The 19,778-nt window shown below is 31.8% G+C and overlaps 1 protein-coding gene and 1 long non-coding RNA gene across 3 annotated transcripts in view; both read left to right on the plus strand.

Annotated features, from left to right (window-relative positions):
• The window catches only part of LOC145269110 (uncharacterized), a 373,031-nt gene that overhangs the window by 39,773 nt on the left and 313,480 nt on the right, over nt 1-19,778 (plus strand). The gene's annotated exons all lie outside the window — the stretch shown is intronic.
• The window catches only part of LOC145269105 (uncharacterized), a 19,723-nt gene continuing 1,738 nt past the window's right edge, over nt 1,794-19,778 (plus strand). The window contains exons 1-2 of one of the 2 annotated variants that reach the window (XM_080124699.1): nt 1,794-1,873; nt 17,045-19,778. The exon at nt 17,045-19,778 is cut by the window's right edge and continues 1,738 nt beyond it. In XM_080124699.1, the coding sequence (XP_079980825.1) occupies nt 18,023-18,973 (951 nt within the window). In that variant the 5' untranslated portion in view covers nt 1,794-1,873; nt 17,045-18,022 and the 3' untranslated portion in view covers nt 18,974-19,778. The remainder of the gene's footprint in view (nt 1,874-17,044) is intronic. The other variant, XM_080124698.1, reaches the window with a different exon arrangement.

Below are 19,778 nucleotides of genomic sequence, written 5' to 3' on the forward strand. Positions count from 1 at the left end.
GGTAATATAATTGCTTGAATTACAACAACAAAAAAACAGAAGAACAAACAGAATTCTAAAAAATAATTATTTTTAAAAAGCTTTAAATGATATTAATTTCAAATATTATGAGATATGAAGTTTAAACAGATTTTTTTATATAGCAGGTTTTCAATAATAAAACATATAGTCATATAATAGAATATATGACTCTTGAGATAATAAAAATTGCAAAAGCAAAATCGACTAAAAAAATTTGTTAGGATTTGATTATTTAAAATGACAGAAGGTGATAATTCAATTTTGCGCCCCCCCCCTCCCGGAAAGTATGGATGTCTGTAAACTGCAGCGTAACAGAACAGATTAAAATTGATTTTATCGTCTGTGTAGTTTGTTATTAAAAATCTATTTGTTTTACAAAAGGTAAGTCTTATATTGTTTTTTATCTAAAACAAACAGACTTTTCTTTCTCCAATTTTACAACTTGGAGAGAAAGAAGAAAAGAAAAAAAAAAGAAAGAAAACAACATACTGAGGATGGAGTATATCTCTGAAATATATTTATGTTATAAATTTCAAACAAGTAAAATATTTGTTTATTTTCCTAATATTACGTTGTGATTTGGCTTTCAAGCTCACTTGATGCGTATTTTATTTTATTCAAATTAAATCAACGTTTCTATATAGAATTCATACCCTTGACATGTATCTCGCGTTGCCTACGCACTGTTCTAACATTTCAAAATACAGCCGTTGAGATACAACACGTGGCTCTTTACAAACAGACATTTCTTTCTCCAACTTTGCAACATGGAGAAAAAGAAGAACGAAAGAAAACCACATACTGAAGATGGAGTATATCTCTGAAATATATTTATGTTATAAATTTCAAACAAGTAAAATATTTGTTATTTTCCTAATATTACGTTGTGATTTGGCTTTCAAGCGCACTTGATGCGTTTTTTATTTTATTCAAATTAAATCAACGTTTCTAAATGGAATTCATACCCTTGACGTTTTTTATCTACTTTTATTGTACATTTTATTTCATAAATTTCTGCATAAATGTTCTTCCATAGAAATTGACCCAGACTATAGTAAACACACGAAATGATGACGTCACTTGTTAATGCGTACAATGATGACGTTATACACAACGGTTTGGAGATGCCTAAAAATAATTTAATAAAAAATTTTTGTATTTAATAAAAATCATTTAATAAAAATTTCTGTATTTAATAAAAACATCATTTAATAAAAAATATTTTGTTTTCTAATATTGTTTCAATTTAATTTAATTACGCCAATTTCAATGTTGTTTCATTTTAATTTTTAAACATTTTTTACAATAATTGCGTCAATTTCAATACCCAATCAAATTGCATTCTTACAGACGGTGTAAACCCAAATAAGTCCCAGTATTTTCCTCATAATTTGGTTTCGAAATAAACAAATTAAAAATAAGACAAATTTTTACAACCTGCCCCAACGTAGAATAAACATCCCCAACCACCCAATATTAAGAACGGCTTTCGAAATAAACCCATCCCCCAACATCGAAAGCCGTTCTTAACATGGGGAGGTTGGGCGGCATTCCGAAAGCCGTTCTTAACATGGGGTGGTTGAGAGTGTTTATTCTACGCTGAAGCAGATCGTAAAAAATACCAAAAATATTTTTTTTTTTTTTTAATTTTCGAAGAGGGCAGCAGTCAGCACTGTTATCCAAGTTGTTTTATTTATTATTTAAAAGTTATAATTTTCTGCGGAGTTGCTTTTCGATGCCACCATTTTGAATTTTCACTGCGGAACACGTTTCACAACGCAAACCAACATTCGCAAATCTTTCAGCTGTGTTGTTATATAAAACGAGCTGAGCGGAAGAGTATTGGATAATAGTAAGTATTTGAATTAGTTTATCGGTGCTTCTACACTATTGGGACGAGATTTTGGAGTCGATAAACGGAGTTTTCAGATAAAAAACAATGGTTTCAACTATAATATGATCGACCTCAAGTCCAACGTAAACAACTTCTTGGATGAGCTGCTACCCTTAAGTTATCCAATTTCCCCTAACAATTACTACGGCATTGTCCCATTGACCACTGTACACTTATTAATCCTTATCCTCGAGTGGCTTCTGGGCCTTGAAAAGTGGTGACTCCTTTGTAAAAAAAAAAAAAAACTGATTTTTTTTGTTGTTAATTTTAAGTTGCAATGGGAGCTTCCAAATTATGCAGTCGAAATTACCTAAATATTACTGAATTATTTAAAAATAACTTTAATCGTGTTAGCAGGTGAAAAATTGCTGCTATCTTTGTTTAATTCGAACGGAAAATTACCCCCCCTCGTTGAACTCTCCTGTGTTTTACGGTAGTTTTCATAAAATTCTATTTTTGTTTTTTGTTTTCTTTAATAAATAATTATCTACCTTATCGATTTTCATAATTTTTGGATATCTTAAAAATACGAGGAATACGTAGATACCATAATTTTCATGTGAAATTCAGTTTTACAATTTCCGAAAATCTCGTCCCAATTCTGTAGAAGCGCCAATTTATCTTTTTGTGCACGTTTTATTGAATTTCAAGATATTGCATTCATAGGAGGGAAATGTTGTGCATTTCTCTCCTAATAATTACTTAAATTAGGCACCGCCAAAACTGGGGGGGGGGCAGGTAAGTACTTTTTGACGGACCGTCTTTTTAAAAACCTACCAAAAATCAGGTAATTATCCAATCAATACGAAATTTTAAGCGATTATTAAGAGAAGAATGAACTTTATAACAGTGTACTTATTTTTCATTAAAAAAAAATAATAATTATATATATATTTTTTTTTTTGCTTACACCCCCCCTTGTTTTGAGGGGTTTCCAAATATGCTTAAAATAATCATCTGAAACTGAACAAAACATATTGTGTTGTTGTAAGGGACAGAATTATAGATTAAAAAAAGAAAAAACTTGTTTGCATACCTTATTTTGACGTCTGAATATCAGAACTTCGATTGTGTTTAATTATCCCGCTTTTGAGTTTTGAAGTGTGAAATTCGGTGAATATGTTAAGTAAAATAATTAATTTAAGTTAAGCAAAATAAAAAAAAAAATTTTTTCAATATAAAATATTTATACGAAAAAAGCCATTTTAAAATCTTTGATAAATAAATTAACAATTTTTTTTTTTTTTTAGTGAGCCGAATAATGCATGACCATTATTAAACAGGGCATGCTTTGAATAATCGATACAAAAAAAAAAAAATCGATAAATATTGTGCCCTTTGTGTTAAAAATATCCTCATTTTTTCGATCCCGTTTGAAAACGTTTGCCGCCTTTTCGACTACGGTGGACCAAACGCACTGAAATAATTTTTTTATTCTGCTTTAAATTGCCCCCCCCATTTTGGGGAGCCTGGCCCCCACATACATACACATTAAAAACCAAACTCATACAAATGGTCACCCATCTGGTACTGGCCAGCCTCAGCGTTAATAATACATTGAAATTTTCGTCACTGAAAAATAAGTTTTTTTTTTTTTGCCTGTTTGGTCTTCCGTAGTTTGCTTTTTATCAAGTACAAATGTAAACATTGTAATCAAATCGACGCAAAGTAACTGGTTGCCTATATGAATAAGTGGAATTATTTGAAATCCAGGTACTTATATTATAATATTTTTGCATATTCTCGTAGAAAATCACCCTAAATCTTAGTTAGGCAATAAATAAATTAATTCTTTCAAAAACCTTCTTTTTTTTAAAACTATTTATATACGTTTGTTGTGCAAGACAAAACATGTCAATTGTTAACTTTGGGGGGAAATTTAACATTTAAAATTTAATTAAAAATAGAAAAATTTTTTATATCATTCTGCTTTCTAAATGATAAAATTCAAGGTTTTATCTTTCTGAAAAAAAAAAGTTACTCAGAAATAATGGATTTTAATAAATGTAATTTCGTTTTATAAAAACAACTTGATTTTTCGGCCATTTTTGGCAGTGTCTAACTTAAATAAACACAAGGCCAAACGACGTTGCTTTTAACAAAACAACAACAAAGGGTTTATTTAGAAAAGGCGAGATTGTATCTTAGACTGGAGAGAAAGAAAGAAAGTATAAATGTCTGTTTTAAGGTGTCGTCTGCCATCAGACTGCTGTCGTCAACAAGTAGCAGTGGGAGGAGTGAGTGAGAGAGGTCTGTGTAGGTTGCTTGCTGGCGTCCCTCTGTCAATCGCAGCTGAGATCCCAAAGGGCTAAAAATAGTTCTTAAGCAGACAACTCAAATCAATGTGCCCTGCCAACCGATTGGTCAGTGCAGCTGAATCACTTTGGCAGCGAGCATTGATCCGCTTATAGTAAATAGTTTGTTAACTGCTACATATTTTTATTCTATCGTCAAGGTGGAAGGGAGTTTAGAGGGAAAACGTCTATGATTGGGATTTGATGAGTAGAATAGTTTGCTAAAACTTGAGAGCGCTGTTTTGGGGTTGTTTTTAAAATGGAATGGAAATTTAAATTTCGTTCCATTTTAATATTTTTTTTTAAATTGCACCAACAAAGTCAAAAACTCCTCGCTTACATTCGAAATGTCAACTTTTATAGATTTTTGGGTATGCTTACAAGGTTTATTCTGAAAGCTATTCTTAACATGGTTGTGGGTGTTTATTTTAAAAGCCGTTCTTAACATGGGAAGGTTGTGGGTGTTTATTCCAAGTCTAATGTAAACAAGTTTTTGATAAGCCGTTCCATATAAGTTAAACAAATTTACCGAATTTCCATTACTAACGATTACTTTATTGTCCAATTGTTTACTGTCCACTCTTTAACCCTTATCCTCGTATGGCATCTTGGCTTGGATAAAGTGGTGATGCCTTTGTAAAAAAAAGCCACTCTTAACATGAGAAGGTTGTGGGTGTTTAATCTGAAAGCCATTTTTATCATGGGAAGGTTGTGGGTGTTTATTCTGAAAGCCGTTCTTAACATGGGAAGGTTGTGGGTGTTTATTCCAAGTCTAATGTAAACGAGTTTTTGATAAGCTGTTCCATATAAGTTAAACAAATTTACCGAATTTCCATTACTAACGATTACTTTATTGTCCAATTGTTTACTGTCCACTCTTTAACCCTTATCCTCGAGTGGCATCTTGGCCTTGATAAGTAGTGATGCCTTTGTAAAAAAAAAGCCGTTCTTAACATGGGAAGGTTGTGGGTGTTTAATCTGAAAGCCATTTTTATCATGGGAAGGTTGTGGGTGTTTATCCTGAAAGCCGTTCTTAACATGGGAAGGTTGTGGGTGTTTATTCTGAAAGCCGCTTTTCATTGCTAGCATTTCAAATGTGAATGGTAAGTTGGACTTAATGTAAAAATATACCAAAAATTTTACAAAAATTGACTTTTTTTTATTTAAAAATTAAATTTTCTCGTTTTGTTAATAAAATTTTATTTTTATATACAAAAATCTTCCGTTTTTTTTTTTGTTTTTTTATATAAAAAGTATGATTGTTGAATTTTATTTCGATTACTTTCGATTGTATTGGTGCATGTGTAATTTAAAAAAAAATATTAAAACAATGAAATTTAAATTTCCGTTCCATTTTGTTTCAAAACAGTCCCAAAATAGAGCATTCTCAACAAGTTTTACCAAAGTTTTTTGTTGCTTATTCAGCAATTGCACTTATTTTGATAAACTAAAAATGAAGAAAAAATTTTATTGGTTGCCTATTTATCATGGCATGTTCCTTGAGATATTTCATTGTTGTATTACCTCCTGTTTTCTAAACAATGATAAATGAGTCAGCATCCCTGACGAAACATCTTCCAACAGAGATCATATATTATAATATATATCATTATAATATTTTTATTAATATTTTTATATGGAAATAATTGAAACAATGGGAACAATTCTTTTATTTATATTAAAAATGTGTAATATTTATTTCGGTGGTAATGCAGAGAGTGAGAGTGATCTGCGCTATTTTTTAAATCGTATTTCCATGTTTAATTAAAGTTTTATGATATGTTTTTTATTCAATCGTAAGGTTAAAGTACAGAATAGGTACAAAATACCCTCCCTTCCCCATGTTAAGAATGGCTTTTTAAATAATGACATTATTATTTCAGCACGAATCACTTTCTGCATGAGTATCTTTATTTCTTATAATTGTTAAATTTCTTTTTTATTCAAAACATCCTTAAAAATAAACATTTTTACACCAAACTACTTATAAAAAAAATAAACATTCTTACACCAAACTACTTATTATAATAATAATAATAATAATAATAATAATAATATTACTACTACTATTACTAATAATAATTCGTCTAAGAATGGGGTAAATTTCTTCAGTTAAAATCTGTCACATTCCTCGAGACATTTCATTGTGGCATTACCTCCCGTTTTCTAGATGGTGACAGATGATTTGGCATCCCAGAAGAAACATCTTCTAACAGATATTATGTATTATGATAATAGCAACCCACATGAAAAAATTGAAATATCTTAAAATATTTCAATATTGATATCTATAGAAAGAGCTTGATGGGCCAAGAAAGAATCTTTTTAAATTTTTTAAATCCAATTAAAATTAAGGAAGTTAAGACTATTTTTGTGCCTTACACGTTTGGATATTTTTACCTCTTTAATACCGTATGCGTTTCGTCACATTTTTTACACTACTTTTCCTATATCTTTGTTAAAACGGAAGATTAAGTAATTAAATTTACCATACAAGTGTATTTTAGTGCTAGGAATTAAAATATGCTACTGAAAATCTCCAAATATTAATGGTTTCCAAATAATCTGCAGTAAATGCACATAAATATACTGCAATTCCTTAAAAATGCCATGTGTCCATTAAAAGAAAATAAGTTAAAGAACTCAAAGCGGAATTGTAATGCATTATATGTACAAATAACTGAAATCGTAATCTAGGACTGTTTAAAAATGAATATATTGCAATATTTCTTTGGTATTATTGTAGATTAATACCTTCCATTTACCCCCTTCCCCATCTGACCACCTCTCCAAAATATGCGATTTTATCTTTCTAAGCAATTACATGTGATTACCTTAAAAAAACTTTAATAAAAGATAAACAAGTATTATTTTAGAATTTAATGTAAAATGATTCCCCATTTTGAGCCATTCTAGCATTTTAGGGCATTTTGTTTCTATCAGAGATAAATCCTGTGCGCCTTTATTTATTTTTTTTTCTAAAGACGATTATGTGTGGTTTTAAGAGGGTCTTTGTGCAATTATGAGAGGGTGGAGAAGTTGCCACTCTGACTTTGGGTTAATGATAGAGCTAAGGAAAATTGTGTGTGAACACCCTGAAAAGTTGATAGAAACAAAACAAAAATAATTTTAGAATTTAGAGTGGGGGTTAGTTTCACATAAATTTAATGTAAAATAATTCACCATTTTGAGACCATTCTAGCGTTTTAAAAGAGTTGACTAATTTATTTTTTATGGGTGATAAATGGTGCACTTTTCTTTAAGGAAGGATTTTTTTTAGACATTTATATGTAGCTTACCAAGGAACTTTGTTTGGTGAGGATCTTGCTACTTAGACATAGCGTTATTGTTAGGGCTAAAGGTTTTAAGAGAAAGAGGCTTTCCACTCGTACCTAGGGTTACAGGTAGGATTAAGGGATTTTTTAAAAACTTTTGACCCCTACATTTACGGTTAGTGGGTCATAATTATTGGCATTTGAAAATGTTATGTCTTAGATTTTGAACATCAAATTACTTTTAAATATGAAATTTATTTTTTGTTAGTTTGTTGGGGTGTGAAACTTAACAAGAATTACGACAAATAGACAAAAATAAATTTCATTTAAAACAAGTGACATCACGAACAGAAAACGTGACGTTTGGAAAACTTAAGTATTTTTGTCCACTTATTTAAATATCAAAAAACATTTTTTGCTAAAGCTAACAAATCGTTCACAAACTTTTGGTAAATTTGGTTTTTATTTTCGATTACATTTATTGTCCGAATGATACATTATTTCGTTAAACTTTCCAGTTTAAGACGTTTTTGTTATTTCTCTACCTGGACTTTGGGCCAAGATCACAGTGTAGTATTCTGATGCTACACTTCACCTTTTCTGTCTTCTGTCAGTGAAGGAGAAATCCTTCATGACTGAGATAATTTTTTATGTTTATTTCTATCAAGGTTGACCCTTTTTAGGAAGCTGGATTTTCCTTGCATTAAAAACTGACCTTGTGTCTAAGTGTGCTCGTGGGGAGGCAAGTAAATAGGAACTTAACTAGAAACTGAGAACCTCCTACAAATATTTAAATATTGATTTTGTATTTATATATATATATATATATATATATATATATTTATAATTGAGTAGATTAGTGTCCATTGATTATAATCTGCTAAAAAAAAATTGTAAACAAAAAGACGAAAAAATATATTTATATGTGTGTTTGTGTGTATGTGTGTGTATGTGTATGTGTGTTGGTGTGTGTGTGTGATTTAATTTAAAGATAGTGGCATAAAATAAAAGAGAACAAGAGAAAAACGCAATTGAAAGAGAAGGAGACATAAAGATAAATAAATAGATAAATAGAGAGAGAAAGAGACAGAAACATCGACAGAGAGAGAAAGAGAGATAGAGAAAGAGAGAGAGAGAAAGAGAGAAAGAGAAAAAACAGAGGCTGGGTGACTGGAAATGATTGTCTGAATTAGTGACATAAGGCCAGCGGAAAAATGTGCTTTATTTCCATCCGGTATCTCACTTTTGAAGTCATTTGAAGCTAGGGAACTATTAAAACGGGCCTCCAGATCTGGTCGGCCCCAATCTGGTCGACTCATAAGTCTTTTTGGGAAACGTTATTCTTCACAGGCAGCCGTAAATGACAAAAACTGGCATTGCAACGCAGTAATAGAAATAATAATAATAATAATAATAATAATAAACAAACAAAATAAAATATAATTACCATTACCGCCCCACAACACCTCCCAAAAACTTACCAATAAAAAAAAAAAAAAAAAAATAATGAAAATAAAAAGGGTTTGATTTCAACATAAAGATAACGGAATTGGCTGTGATGGTTTTGGGATGCGTGAAACGTGGGATCAGAATACAATCTTATTCAGAGGGAGGAGGTCAAAAAGCAAAAAAAAAAAAAAAAAGAAAAAAAGACAAATCAAGTGTGAAGTGTTTACACAACACTACAAGGTTAAGGGGAGGGGTATTGGCATCTTGTGTCCGAGGGGAAAGGCTAAAATTAGGCGAAGTGTGTCCGGTGTTTGATTAGAAGAAAAATGGTTTAGGTTTCAAATGGGCGGACGACGTTGAATATCCCTTTGGTGTATCCGGAATTGCCTGACAAAAAAATCATATTTCACATTTTCTTCTTTTTTTTAACAAAACGCTGTTTAATTCAGGTACGTCCAAGGATGGAATACTGTTGCCACATCTGGGCAGAAGCTGCTAGAAAAGACTTGTCCTGCCTTGATAGAGTTCAAAATAGACTTCGTAGCCTCGTAGGAGATGTCCTTTTCTCCTCCTTACAACCTCTATCTCACAGAAGAGATGTTGCGAGTTTGTCTCTGATGTATCGTTATTTTCATGGAAAGTGTTCAACTGAGCTTCAATCTATGGTCCCCCCTCGCCAAACTTTCACAAGAAACACTCGTCTAGCTGTAAACACTATCAATAATTTCCCCCACTCTTTATCTGTGCCTAAACCTAAACATAGATTCCATGAACAAAGCTTCTTTCTTAGAACTGCACGCCTATGGAGTTGTCTTCCGTTTTCCTGCTTTCCGGCTGACTACAATATGGTTGTGTTCAAGTCTAACGTAAATAAGTTCTTGATGAGCCGTTCCATATAAGTTATTAAATTTACCAAATTTTCATTACTAATGATTACTATATTGACCAACTTCTACTGTACACTCTTTAACCCTTATCCTTGAGTGGCCTCTGGGCCTTGATAATGTGGTGATGCCTTTGTAAAAAAAAAAAAAAAAAATTCATCGTTAAAAACTAATGTGATGGATATGCACACGTTACATATTTGTTTTTCAACTACATTTTTAAAATTTGACCAAAAATAACGCCGGATTTAAAATTATATATTCTGATAACCGAATAGCTTTCTGATAATATGAGCTCAAACTAAATGTCAGAACATTTTTTTATATTCATATTTTCATTTTTTAAACTTCTTAATTCGTTCTGGAATAATAAAAAACAAAGCAAAAAAAGTTTGTTTACAGTAAAGTAATATCAGCGATAGTAGCTGCTGCTGCTGCTGCTTCTACAGATTGTTTTTAGATACTTTTTCAAAATAGAACGATTTTTCCAAGTATCATGATTTTAAATTGCTCAGTACCACAAGATAATGCCGGTTACATTTTTATTTTTAACAGATAAATGTAAAAGATTGATTTATTTAACAGTGAGTGTCTGAGGAAATTTTCTTTCAAAATTTTCCAAACTCGTCATGTTGAAGTCTTTTTTTAATTTTTTTAACACAACAAAAAAAAAAAATGAGCCGTCAAAAGAATTTCAGACAACCGAATCTATTAAAAAGTTAATTTCCAAATTTCATGACGAAATTCTTAAGAGAAACGTGGTACGACCGTTTACAAATGGGGGGGGGGCTCACTACAAAATCTTACTGAAAACGCCGTTTTATGATGTTAACATTTTTAGTACTTTATTTGCTTAAAACTCTTAAAGTATATAATGTACCTTATTATTTATTAATTTATTTGAAAGTATATTCATTTTCGAACAAAACGGTGGTATTTTGAGGACTTGAGATGCTTTGGTTTTTAAAATATGACGATTTTAGCAGAACTCTCTTAAAATCTATAATTATCCAAAGCGTTTTATTGTCTGTGTGTATTGCTAGTAATAATATCATTTATTATTTATTATTAGTATTTTATATGAAAATAATTGGAATAATGAGAATAATTCTTACTTTTATTTAAAAAATGTGTAATATTTATTTCTTGTTATAGTCACGTCATTTGTCACGGCATTTCAGCATATTCCCCTGAAACATTTCATTGCTGCATTACCTCCCCTGTTTTCTATATGGTGATAGATGAGTTGGCATCCTTGACGAAACATCTTTCAACAGAGATTATGTGTTATAATATGTAATATAAAATTATTTGTATTATTTATTAACATTTTATATGAAAATAAATGGAACAATGTTAACAATTCTTTTATTTAAAAAAATGTGTAATATTTATTTATTATTTATTTAATATTTATTTATTATAATTAACTTTATTTTTATGTGAAACATTTTTAAAAGTAAATAAACATTTTTTTTACAGAAAAGTAAAACTACTACTACTAGTACTGTTTACATATATTTCATTGTTGCATTACCTCCTGTTTTCTAGATGGTGATAGATGATTTGACATCCCTGATGAAACCTCTTCCAACAGATATTATCTATTATAATATGTAATATCATATTATTTTTTATTATTTATTATTAACATTTATATATGTGTAATATTTATTTCTTATAATTAACTTTATTTTTATGTGAAACATTTTTAAAAGTAAAACATATTTTTCAACAGAAAAGTATCATTCTATGCCAAACCACTTTTAATAATAAAACTACTACTACAACTACTACTAATAACAATACTATTACTACTGATACTACTACTAATAACAATACTAATAATACTAACAATAATAATAATACTACTAACTGGGACCTTTGGGAGGCTTATTGCCACTCAAATTCCAGTGAAGACCAATAGCCACTGCCAATGAGAAATCAATGGCAAGCAGCTGTTGCGATAATGCAAATTTATTTGCAAATGTTATCAAAAGAGGTGAAGAGTGCTAGAAAATCTTGGAGACTTGCTGTCACTCACCTTCCAAGGAACACCACAGGCTGTATTCAATGAGATCTGTGATGACCTGGGTGAAAGCTCCTTGTGAGCCAATAATAATAATTATAATAACCAAGAACATTGAAACTGCATACCTATAAGTTATCTAACCCCCCATTACGACATCACTGCCCCCCCTAAGAAGAGTGAGACAATAGCCAAGTAGTCAAGGAAGAAGGAAAAACTGAAGAGTGAGCACTGACCAGACATCCACTGTATAATTGCACAGAGAACTGAGATCTTGGGGAGGCTTATTGCCACTCAAATTCCAGTAAAGACCAATGGTCGCTGCCAACAAGAAATCAATGGCAAGCAGCTGTTGCGATAATGCAAATTTATTTGCAAATGTTATCGAAAAAGGTGGAGAGTACTGGAAAATCTGGGGAGACTTGTTGTCACTCAGCTTCCAGGGAACACCGCAGGCTGTATTCAATGAGATCTTTGATGACCTGTGTGAAAGCTCCTTGTGAGCCAATAATAATAATTCGAACAAGAATGTGATAAATTGCTTCAGTTAAAATATCTGTTGGAAGATATTTCGTCGGGGACACCAAATCATCTATCACCATCTAGAAAACAGGGGAAGTAATGCAGCTATGAAATATCTCAAGAAATATGCCGGTATGTCGATGTTTATAGTCCAAAAATTAATAAAGTATTTTTTATTTACAAAAAACAAATTTGCCGTTTTTTACAGATAAGTAACAGGCGAGACCATGTTTTTCTAGAGAACATAATAAGGGGAGGTAATCAGTAATTATTTTGAAAGTTCTCACGTGCATTAGAGTCTGCCCTTCTCCACAAATTTGTTGATTGTAATATTGATGCTTGCTTTTTAACCTTATTTAAACTGTTGAAAATTTGCTTTTCTTGAATAAAAAAAACAAATGGTAAGACACCAGGAGAGTAGAAACTACACACACACACTTTATGTAAAGACATTTAACAATGCTCCCTTGCATTAGAAGTATGCATGCGCAAGGAGTTTCGTCTATTTTATTTAATCATTATTCCCTTTTGTTTTCTTAAAGATTTTTCCTTTAATTTTAATAAATTTAGTTTATTTTTTCGTGCACATGTTTATTTTATTTTTAATAAAATAAATTTTTCATTCTCTTCAAGGATAATTGGTACACAACTTTATTTTAATATTAATTTATTTCCAAATTGTCTAATAAATAAATTTTCTTGAACTGAAATAAATTTAGTTCATTTGGTACTTTTGCGCTTTACAACCTGCACTATTTTTTCAATAGTATTTTCAAGTTAAATTTAAGTTTTACAGCATCTTTTTTATTGAATTTTTAGGTGGAAGTACAGAATAGTTACAAAACACTCTCCTTTCCCCATGTTAAATAATAGGTTTCTAAATAATAGCGTTCAAAAATAGCGTGGGTCGTAAACAACAGAAGTACCAAAATAAAATTTCGCAAAATACTCAAAGAACGTTAGTTTTCTTTTATTTTTTCGTGTGCATTGAGTTTTTAAAATTTGTTTCATTAAAAGTAAAATAAGCAGACGCACAAATAAATGCAAGAAAATGAACTAAATTTATTTAAGTTAAAGGAAAAATTATTTAAGTTAAGAGAAAAAGGGATAATTATTAAATAAAACAGACGGAACTCCTTGCACATGCATACTTCTAATGCAAGGGAGCATCGTTTGATCAAATTACGTGATTTGGGGAATTTTTCATCTTCATCCCGTGGCTATTACATCCATTATACAGGCATTTCTGTATTTTGTTAAATGCCACCATAAGTGCCAATCTGAATAGGCACTAGCTTTTCAAACTGAAACTAAAAAATAAACTTTATATTTTTGAAGATTTCCATCTTATTCGAATTTGCTATATAACATAACTTTATTTCCGTATTTAGAAAAACTTCTACATCGTTAGGTGACGATAACTCCAATTTCGTCTTGGTCAAATAGCACGGCAAATAAATAACAAACAAAATGTTGTTTATTTTTCCCCGAACCCAAAATTATTTTAAAAGCAAAACATTTATTGTATAAAAATATATCAATATAAAATTGTAAAAACCTTTACTGAAAAGTTTGTACAAGAAAATATAATTTTAATAAAACAGTTTTTGAATTAAAGCAACATTGTATTTTTCCTCAAAAGATTTTTTGGATTAAAGTAAAATTGGATTTGGTACTCCCCTACAAAGCCTAACACATGCGTGGATAGCATTTTTAATTTAATTATGTGCTTACATTGGCTTATTTAATTTTTAAAAGAATATTAAAAAAAAAGGTAACTAAACCATTTATTAATAATTTTTAATTTGCAAACATTTGTAATTTACATGCGTGAATAACTTTTTTGGTAAATTTTTACATTAGGTCCCCCTCCACAATTTTCTTTAAAATGATGACTTTTTCAGGTTCTCAGACTATGCTGAATAAGAAAATCTCATTTAACTTTTGCTGAGACAAGTAGTTTTCAAGATATAAAGACCTGTATTATGCACTGTAATTCACTGGCCACCATGTTTGTATGCACATGCAATAAACAAATCTCTGCAACCGATACTGTTCCCCCACCATTTTTTGTAGTATTTGCAGGTGAGTAATCTGACAATGAATATCAGTTAAATTTGAGGTAAATATTTTTTCATCCCCTGCCCCCCCCAAATGAGGTGTTTATTCCAAAAGCCATTCTTAACATGGGGAGGTTGGGGGTGTCTATTCCAAAAGCTATTCTTAACATGGGGAGGTTGAGGATGTCTATTCTGAAAGCCATTTTTAACATGGGGAGGTTGGGGGTGTCTATTCCAAAAGCCGTTCTTAACATGAAACTACTCAAGGAAGTGAAAAAGTCGTAATTGTTTTGTTTTTTTTACCTGCATGCTCATTACTAATTTCTCAGTTGTGAAAAAAAAAGAGCGGATTTGTTTTTAACTTGAATGTTTTGTTTTTACAAAAATAAATAAAACGTTATGGTAAAAAAAAAAGTGAAACCAACGCTTTGTATAAAATAATTTTTTTTTAAATTAACTAATCCCAGGATTAACTTTTATAGATCATCCTGTGGAGATATTTACACAATCCACTGTGTTGGTTGCTTCATTCTTCTGTAACATATGAGTGCATGGTAGAATATCAGCAGCTGGTTACTTTTAATGCATCTAAAACATCAATGCTCTGATTCCCATCTTGCATCAATTGAAATGGATGGCTCTCATCTTGGGGAGGTTTCATGTTTTGACAAGCTTCTGGGATTGACCTTTACTCCTGATCGGAAATGGAACACGTACATCAAATCTGTTGCCAAGGTCGCTGGAAAAATGGTGGGATCCTTCCACCGCTCCAGTAGATATCTCACTGCTGATGCAATTCTTTATCTATATAAAAGCCAAGTACATCCAAGGATGGAGTATTGCTGCCATATCTGGGCAGGAGCTGCTAAAAACAGTATATCTTGCTTTGACAGAGTACAAAAAAGACTTCATAGCCTTGTGGGGGGGTTCCCTTTTATCTTCTTTGCAACCTCTCTCCCACAGAGGAGACGTTGCGAGCCTGTCTTTGTTTTATTGTCATTTCCATGGGTAGTGCTCGACTGAGCTCCAATCTCTGATCCCTCCTCGCCAATCTTTCACGATAAACACCCGTCTAGCTGAAACCACTGTCAATAATTTTCCCCACTCTTTATCTGTGCCTAAATCAAAACATAGATTCCATGAACAAAGCTTCTTTCTTAGAAGCTCATACCTATGGAACTCTCTTCCATTTGCCTGTTTCCCACCTGACTACAACTTGGATGTCTTCAAGTCCAACATAAACAAGTTCCTGATGAACTACACCCTTAAGTAAGACACTTTATCAGATCTCCATTACTAGCGATTACTACGATATTGTCCCATTGATATACATGCAATAACCCTTATCCTTGAGTGGCCTCTGGGTCTTGATAAGTGATGACTTCCATGTAAAAAAGAAAATATGCTAATTATGCAAGAGGAAAAAAGGATAAAAAATGCACCATGTGGTCGACAGATATAAAGTGTACGTCAGAGAAAAATGAGCATGTTGTCTTATCAGCTTGTTCAAGTTGGGGATGGATTTTGGATCATTTAAACAAAATACTGTACTGCTCAAACTTAATAAAAATTCGCAATTGTATGTTTTATGCATCTATCATTATTAAAATGTAATATTTGTGTTTACATCTTTTCATATATAATATTGACTCATCTCTTCTTTTCTTATAAAATCTATAATATAAATCTCACCTGTCTTTTTGTATTTTTGTATATATGTTTGTATGTATGTCTGCCTAAAATTTTTGACAGAGGCTACGGATTTTCATGAGATTGATATCATTTTGAAGCTTGATGTCTCTGACAACAAATATCGAAAAATTGGCCCAAAACATTAATTCCTTCACATGTAACTGGGCAGTTTTCTACAAGGAGAGTTCAATTTTTTTGCGAGCCATTTTTGCAAGTCATCATATCGGTTGGATTGACTTTGCCTAATTTTAAGGTCCCAACTTCCAGTCACGTCATGGAGTAGTGGTAAGGCGTCAGATTTTCTTTCACTTTCTTTTCCTCCTTCGCGTCACAGGTTCGAGCCTACCTCCCTACTACCACTTTTTTTTTTTTGCTCAATATACACCTCCAAACACCCGGGCAATGCCGGACACCCAGGCTAGTTTAATACATAAAAGGCTATATGTCTGTCTGCCTCCATGTTTTCAAACTATATCTCCTCCAAAACTAAAAGTTGCAGAGCTGCACTATTTGATTTTTTACAAACTATTCTTTTATATGTCTTTTAAGTTGTCAAAAATGGGTCCAAATTGAAAAATCGTTTTATATTTTTTACATTCTTAGTTTATTTTTAAGTTTTAATCAGTTCATGTGCATGTCATGTTGGTACAGTGGTAACATCACTAGCCTTGAATACTACAATGTTGCTTTCGGTTTTGATTCTGATTGCACTCAAATGCTTTTTTTTTACTTTTTGAAATCACAACTCTATAATTATATATACGAAATACATATACAATCATATTACAAAATCTGGACAACAAAAATATTATATTTAAGCAAAGTTTTCACCCAGGCAGAGCCGGGCATGCTCTGGCTAGTATTATATGAACTCACATCTCTTCTTTTCTTATATATTAACTCGCATTTCTTATTTATTTACAGGACAAACGGATACAACCCAAAGTATTTAAAGAATATGGAATTAAAATGTTACTTTTACAAAGAAGCAACAAAGAAAAGTGCAGAAAAAAGCTATAAAAAATATAGACACGATTTATCATGCATAAAATTTTACGCCAGTAGCTCTCCACATAAACACTCGTTATGAATCAAAATTAAAAATCCACAGGAAGAAAAATGATTTGCATGAAAAAGAAAATTTACAAATATTGCCACATTTAAGAGAATAAGTTTTTGATTCATAATTTTTTTTTTTAAATTCCGCATGTGTTAAAATTTTGCAGTCATCTTTTATATGAATCTCAAACATCTGTTTATGTGTTTGTATGTTTGTATGTCTTGCTAAAACTTGCGATCAACACTGACAAAATTGGTATCTTTTGAGAGCTTAGTCTCTCGGCTGGATAATATCCAAAGATTAGCCAAATACGTTTCTTCTTCAACTGGGCCATTTTTTACAAGGTGGGGTAAGTTTTTTCATCAACATTTTGCAAGTCATTCTAGCCTCGCATGAACAACGTCGCATAAAACAGATTATTCAAAAAGCGCTTGACATCACAACCATGGTGGGCATATCAATAAGACTGTTTGCTTTTCTCACCCTCTTTTCGTCTCGTACATTGCAGGTTTGAGCCTGCCTCCTACTACTAATTTTGTTGCGTTTGCACAAGTCCTTGCTGCTATTTTGAGTTGTTTTAATTCATCTTTTTTTGTTTTTTTAGGGCTTTGGATGCTCAACCAACTCCCTCACACACACACTTTAATACACCAGGGCATCACCGAGCACCCAGGCTAGTCTTTTTATAAGGATTGGAATTAAGGAAAAGCAACAAAGTTTGTTAATCGTCTTTTTAACAGAATTCAAATTCAGGAAAAAATACTTGCAAAAAAAAGGTAAAAATATTGAAGTTTCTCCTAGAAAAGAGGAGCACGTCATATCTGAGAGATAACTAAATCAAAATGAGGAAAAGTAGAAAATTCTGGGCTTGTGAAGTGTGTGGCTCGATATTTTCAATAAATTCTAGTTTAAAAATCCACATGCGAACACACACTGGCGAAAGACCTTATTCTTGTGAAATATGTGGTTCAGCTTTTGCAGAAAAATCCAAACTAGGGGTCCACATGCGGGTACACACTGGTGAGAAACCATATTCTTGTAAAGTGTGTGGTTCAGCATTTCCACAGAAACCTCATTTGGAGCACCATATGCGAACACACACTGGCGAGAAACCATTTTCTTGTAAAGTTTGTGGTTCATCATTTTCAGATGCTTCTTATTTAAAAATCCACATGCGAACACACACTGGAGAAAAACCATATTCCTGTAAAATGTGCGGGTTGCAGTTTTCTTACAAGTCAAATGTAAAAACTCACATGCAACTACACACTGGAGAAAAGCCTTACGTGTGTAAGGTTTGTGGCTCAGCATTCTCACGGAAAGACAGTTTGACTACACACATGGTTGTGCACAGTGGAGAAAAACGATTTTCTTGTGAAGTGTGTCGTTCAGTGTTTGCGTATAAATCATACTTAACTATCCACATGCGAATACACACTGGAGAAAAACCATATTCTTGTGACGTGTGTAGCTCAGCGTTTTCACAAAGATCCCATGTGAGGAAACACATGCTAAAACACACGGGTGAAAAACCCTATGCTTGTAAAATGTGTGGTACAGCATTCTCACGAAAATACCATTTACGTACCCACAGTCTTATACACAGTGGAGAGAAACCATATTCTTGTGATGTGTGCGACTCGGCATTTCCATACAAATCGTCTCTAGTAACCCACATGAGAACACACACTGGAGAAAAACCTTATTCTTGTAAAGTGTGTAGCTCAGCATTTTCACAAACCTCACATCTAAAAAAGCACATGCGAATCCATACCCGGTCAACAAAAAAATGATGCACAAACCTGTGAGTAAATACAATATATACAAAAATTGAAAATGATGCACAAACACCTTGAAAGAAGAAATTCCAGCCAATATCATCCATCCCTGACAATTCCAAGCAGTTAAGAATACTGCAAAACATCAATCGAGGGAATTACCATTGACAAAGAACATAAAATTTTCTATCTCCAATACCAGCTCGGTGATACCATCCTTGGCACCAGAATTTGGTATCGCTATATTCCAACACCACAGTACACAATAGTAAATAATGTTAATAATAATCATAATTTAGCAATAATAAATAATATTAATAATAGTAATAATAGCAATAATAAATAATAGTAATAATAGCTATAGTCAATAATATTAATAATAGCAATAAAAATAATAAAATAATAGTAATAATAAATATTAATAATAAAAATAAAATTAATAATAACAATTGTAAATAATTGTAATAACTAATCTAGCAATAGTAAAATTTTGAAATGAAACCAGTCTTTCTTTACTTAGTTTGCCATTGTTTCCTGCTGCTCTGAACTTCATTGGACTTGGGCAGTGTTACGTCAGGAAATTTGTAACCTTGTCTCACTACAAACCCTTGAACAGGTATCTTTACAGGGGGTATTAATTTCATCATAAGTTTGTTCAGAATAAATTTACCTTTAGTCTATTGACTTAATTATCTCCCCTTTCTAAAAAATTAAAGGCAAAGAACTTCAGAAATATAATTTAGCATATATTAAAAAAAAGGTAAGAGTATATACACTATGTCTTTCTCGAGGCATCTGACAAGCAACAAAATCCCACCAC

Source organism: Euprymna scolopes, chromosome 45 (genome assembly GCF_053919585.1).
Source record: "Euprymna scolopes isolate OS-2025 chromosome 45, ASM5391958v1, whole genome shotgun sequence".
NCBI lineage: Eukaryota > Metazoa > Mollusca > Cephalopoda > Sepiida > Sepiolidae > Euprymna > Euprymna scolopes.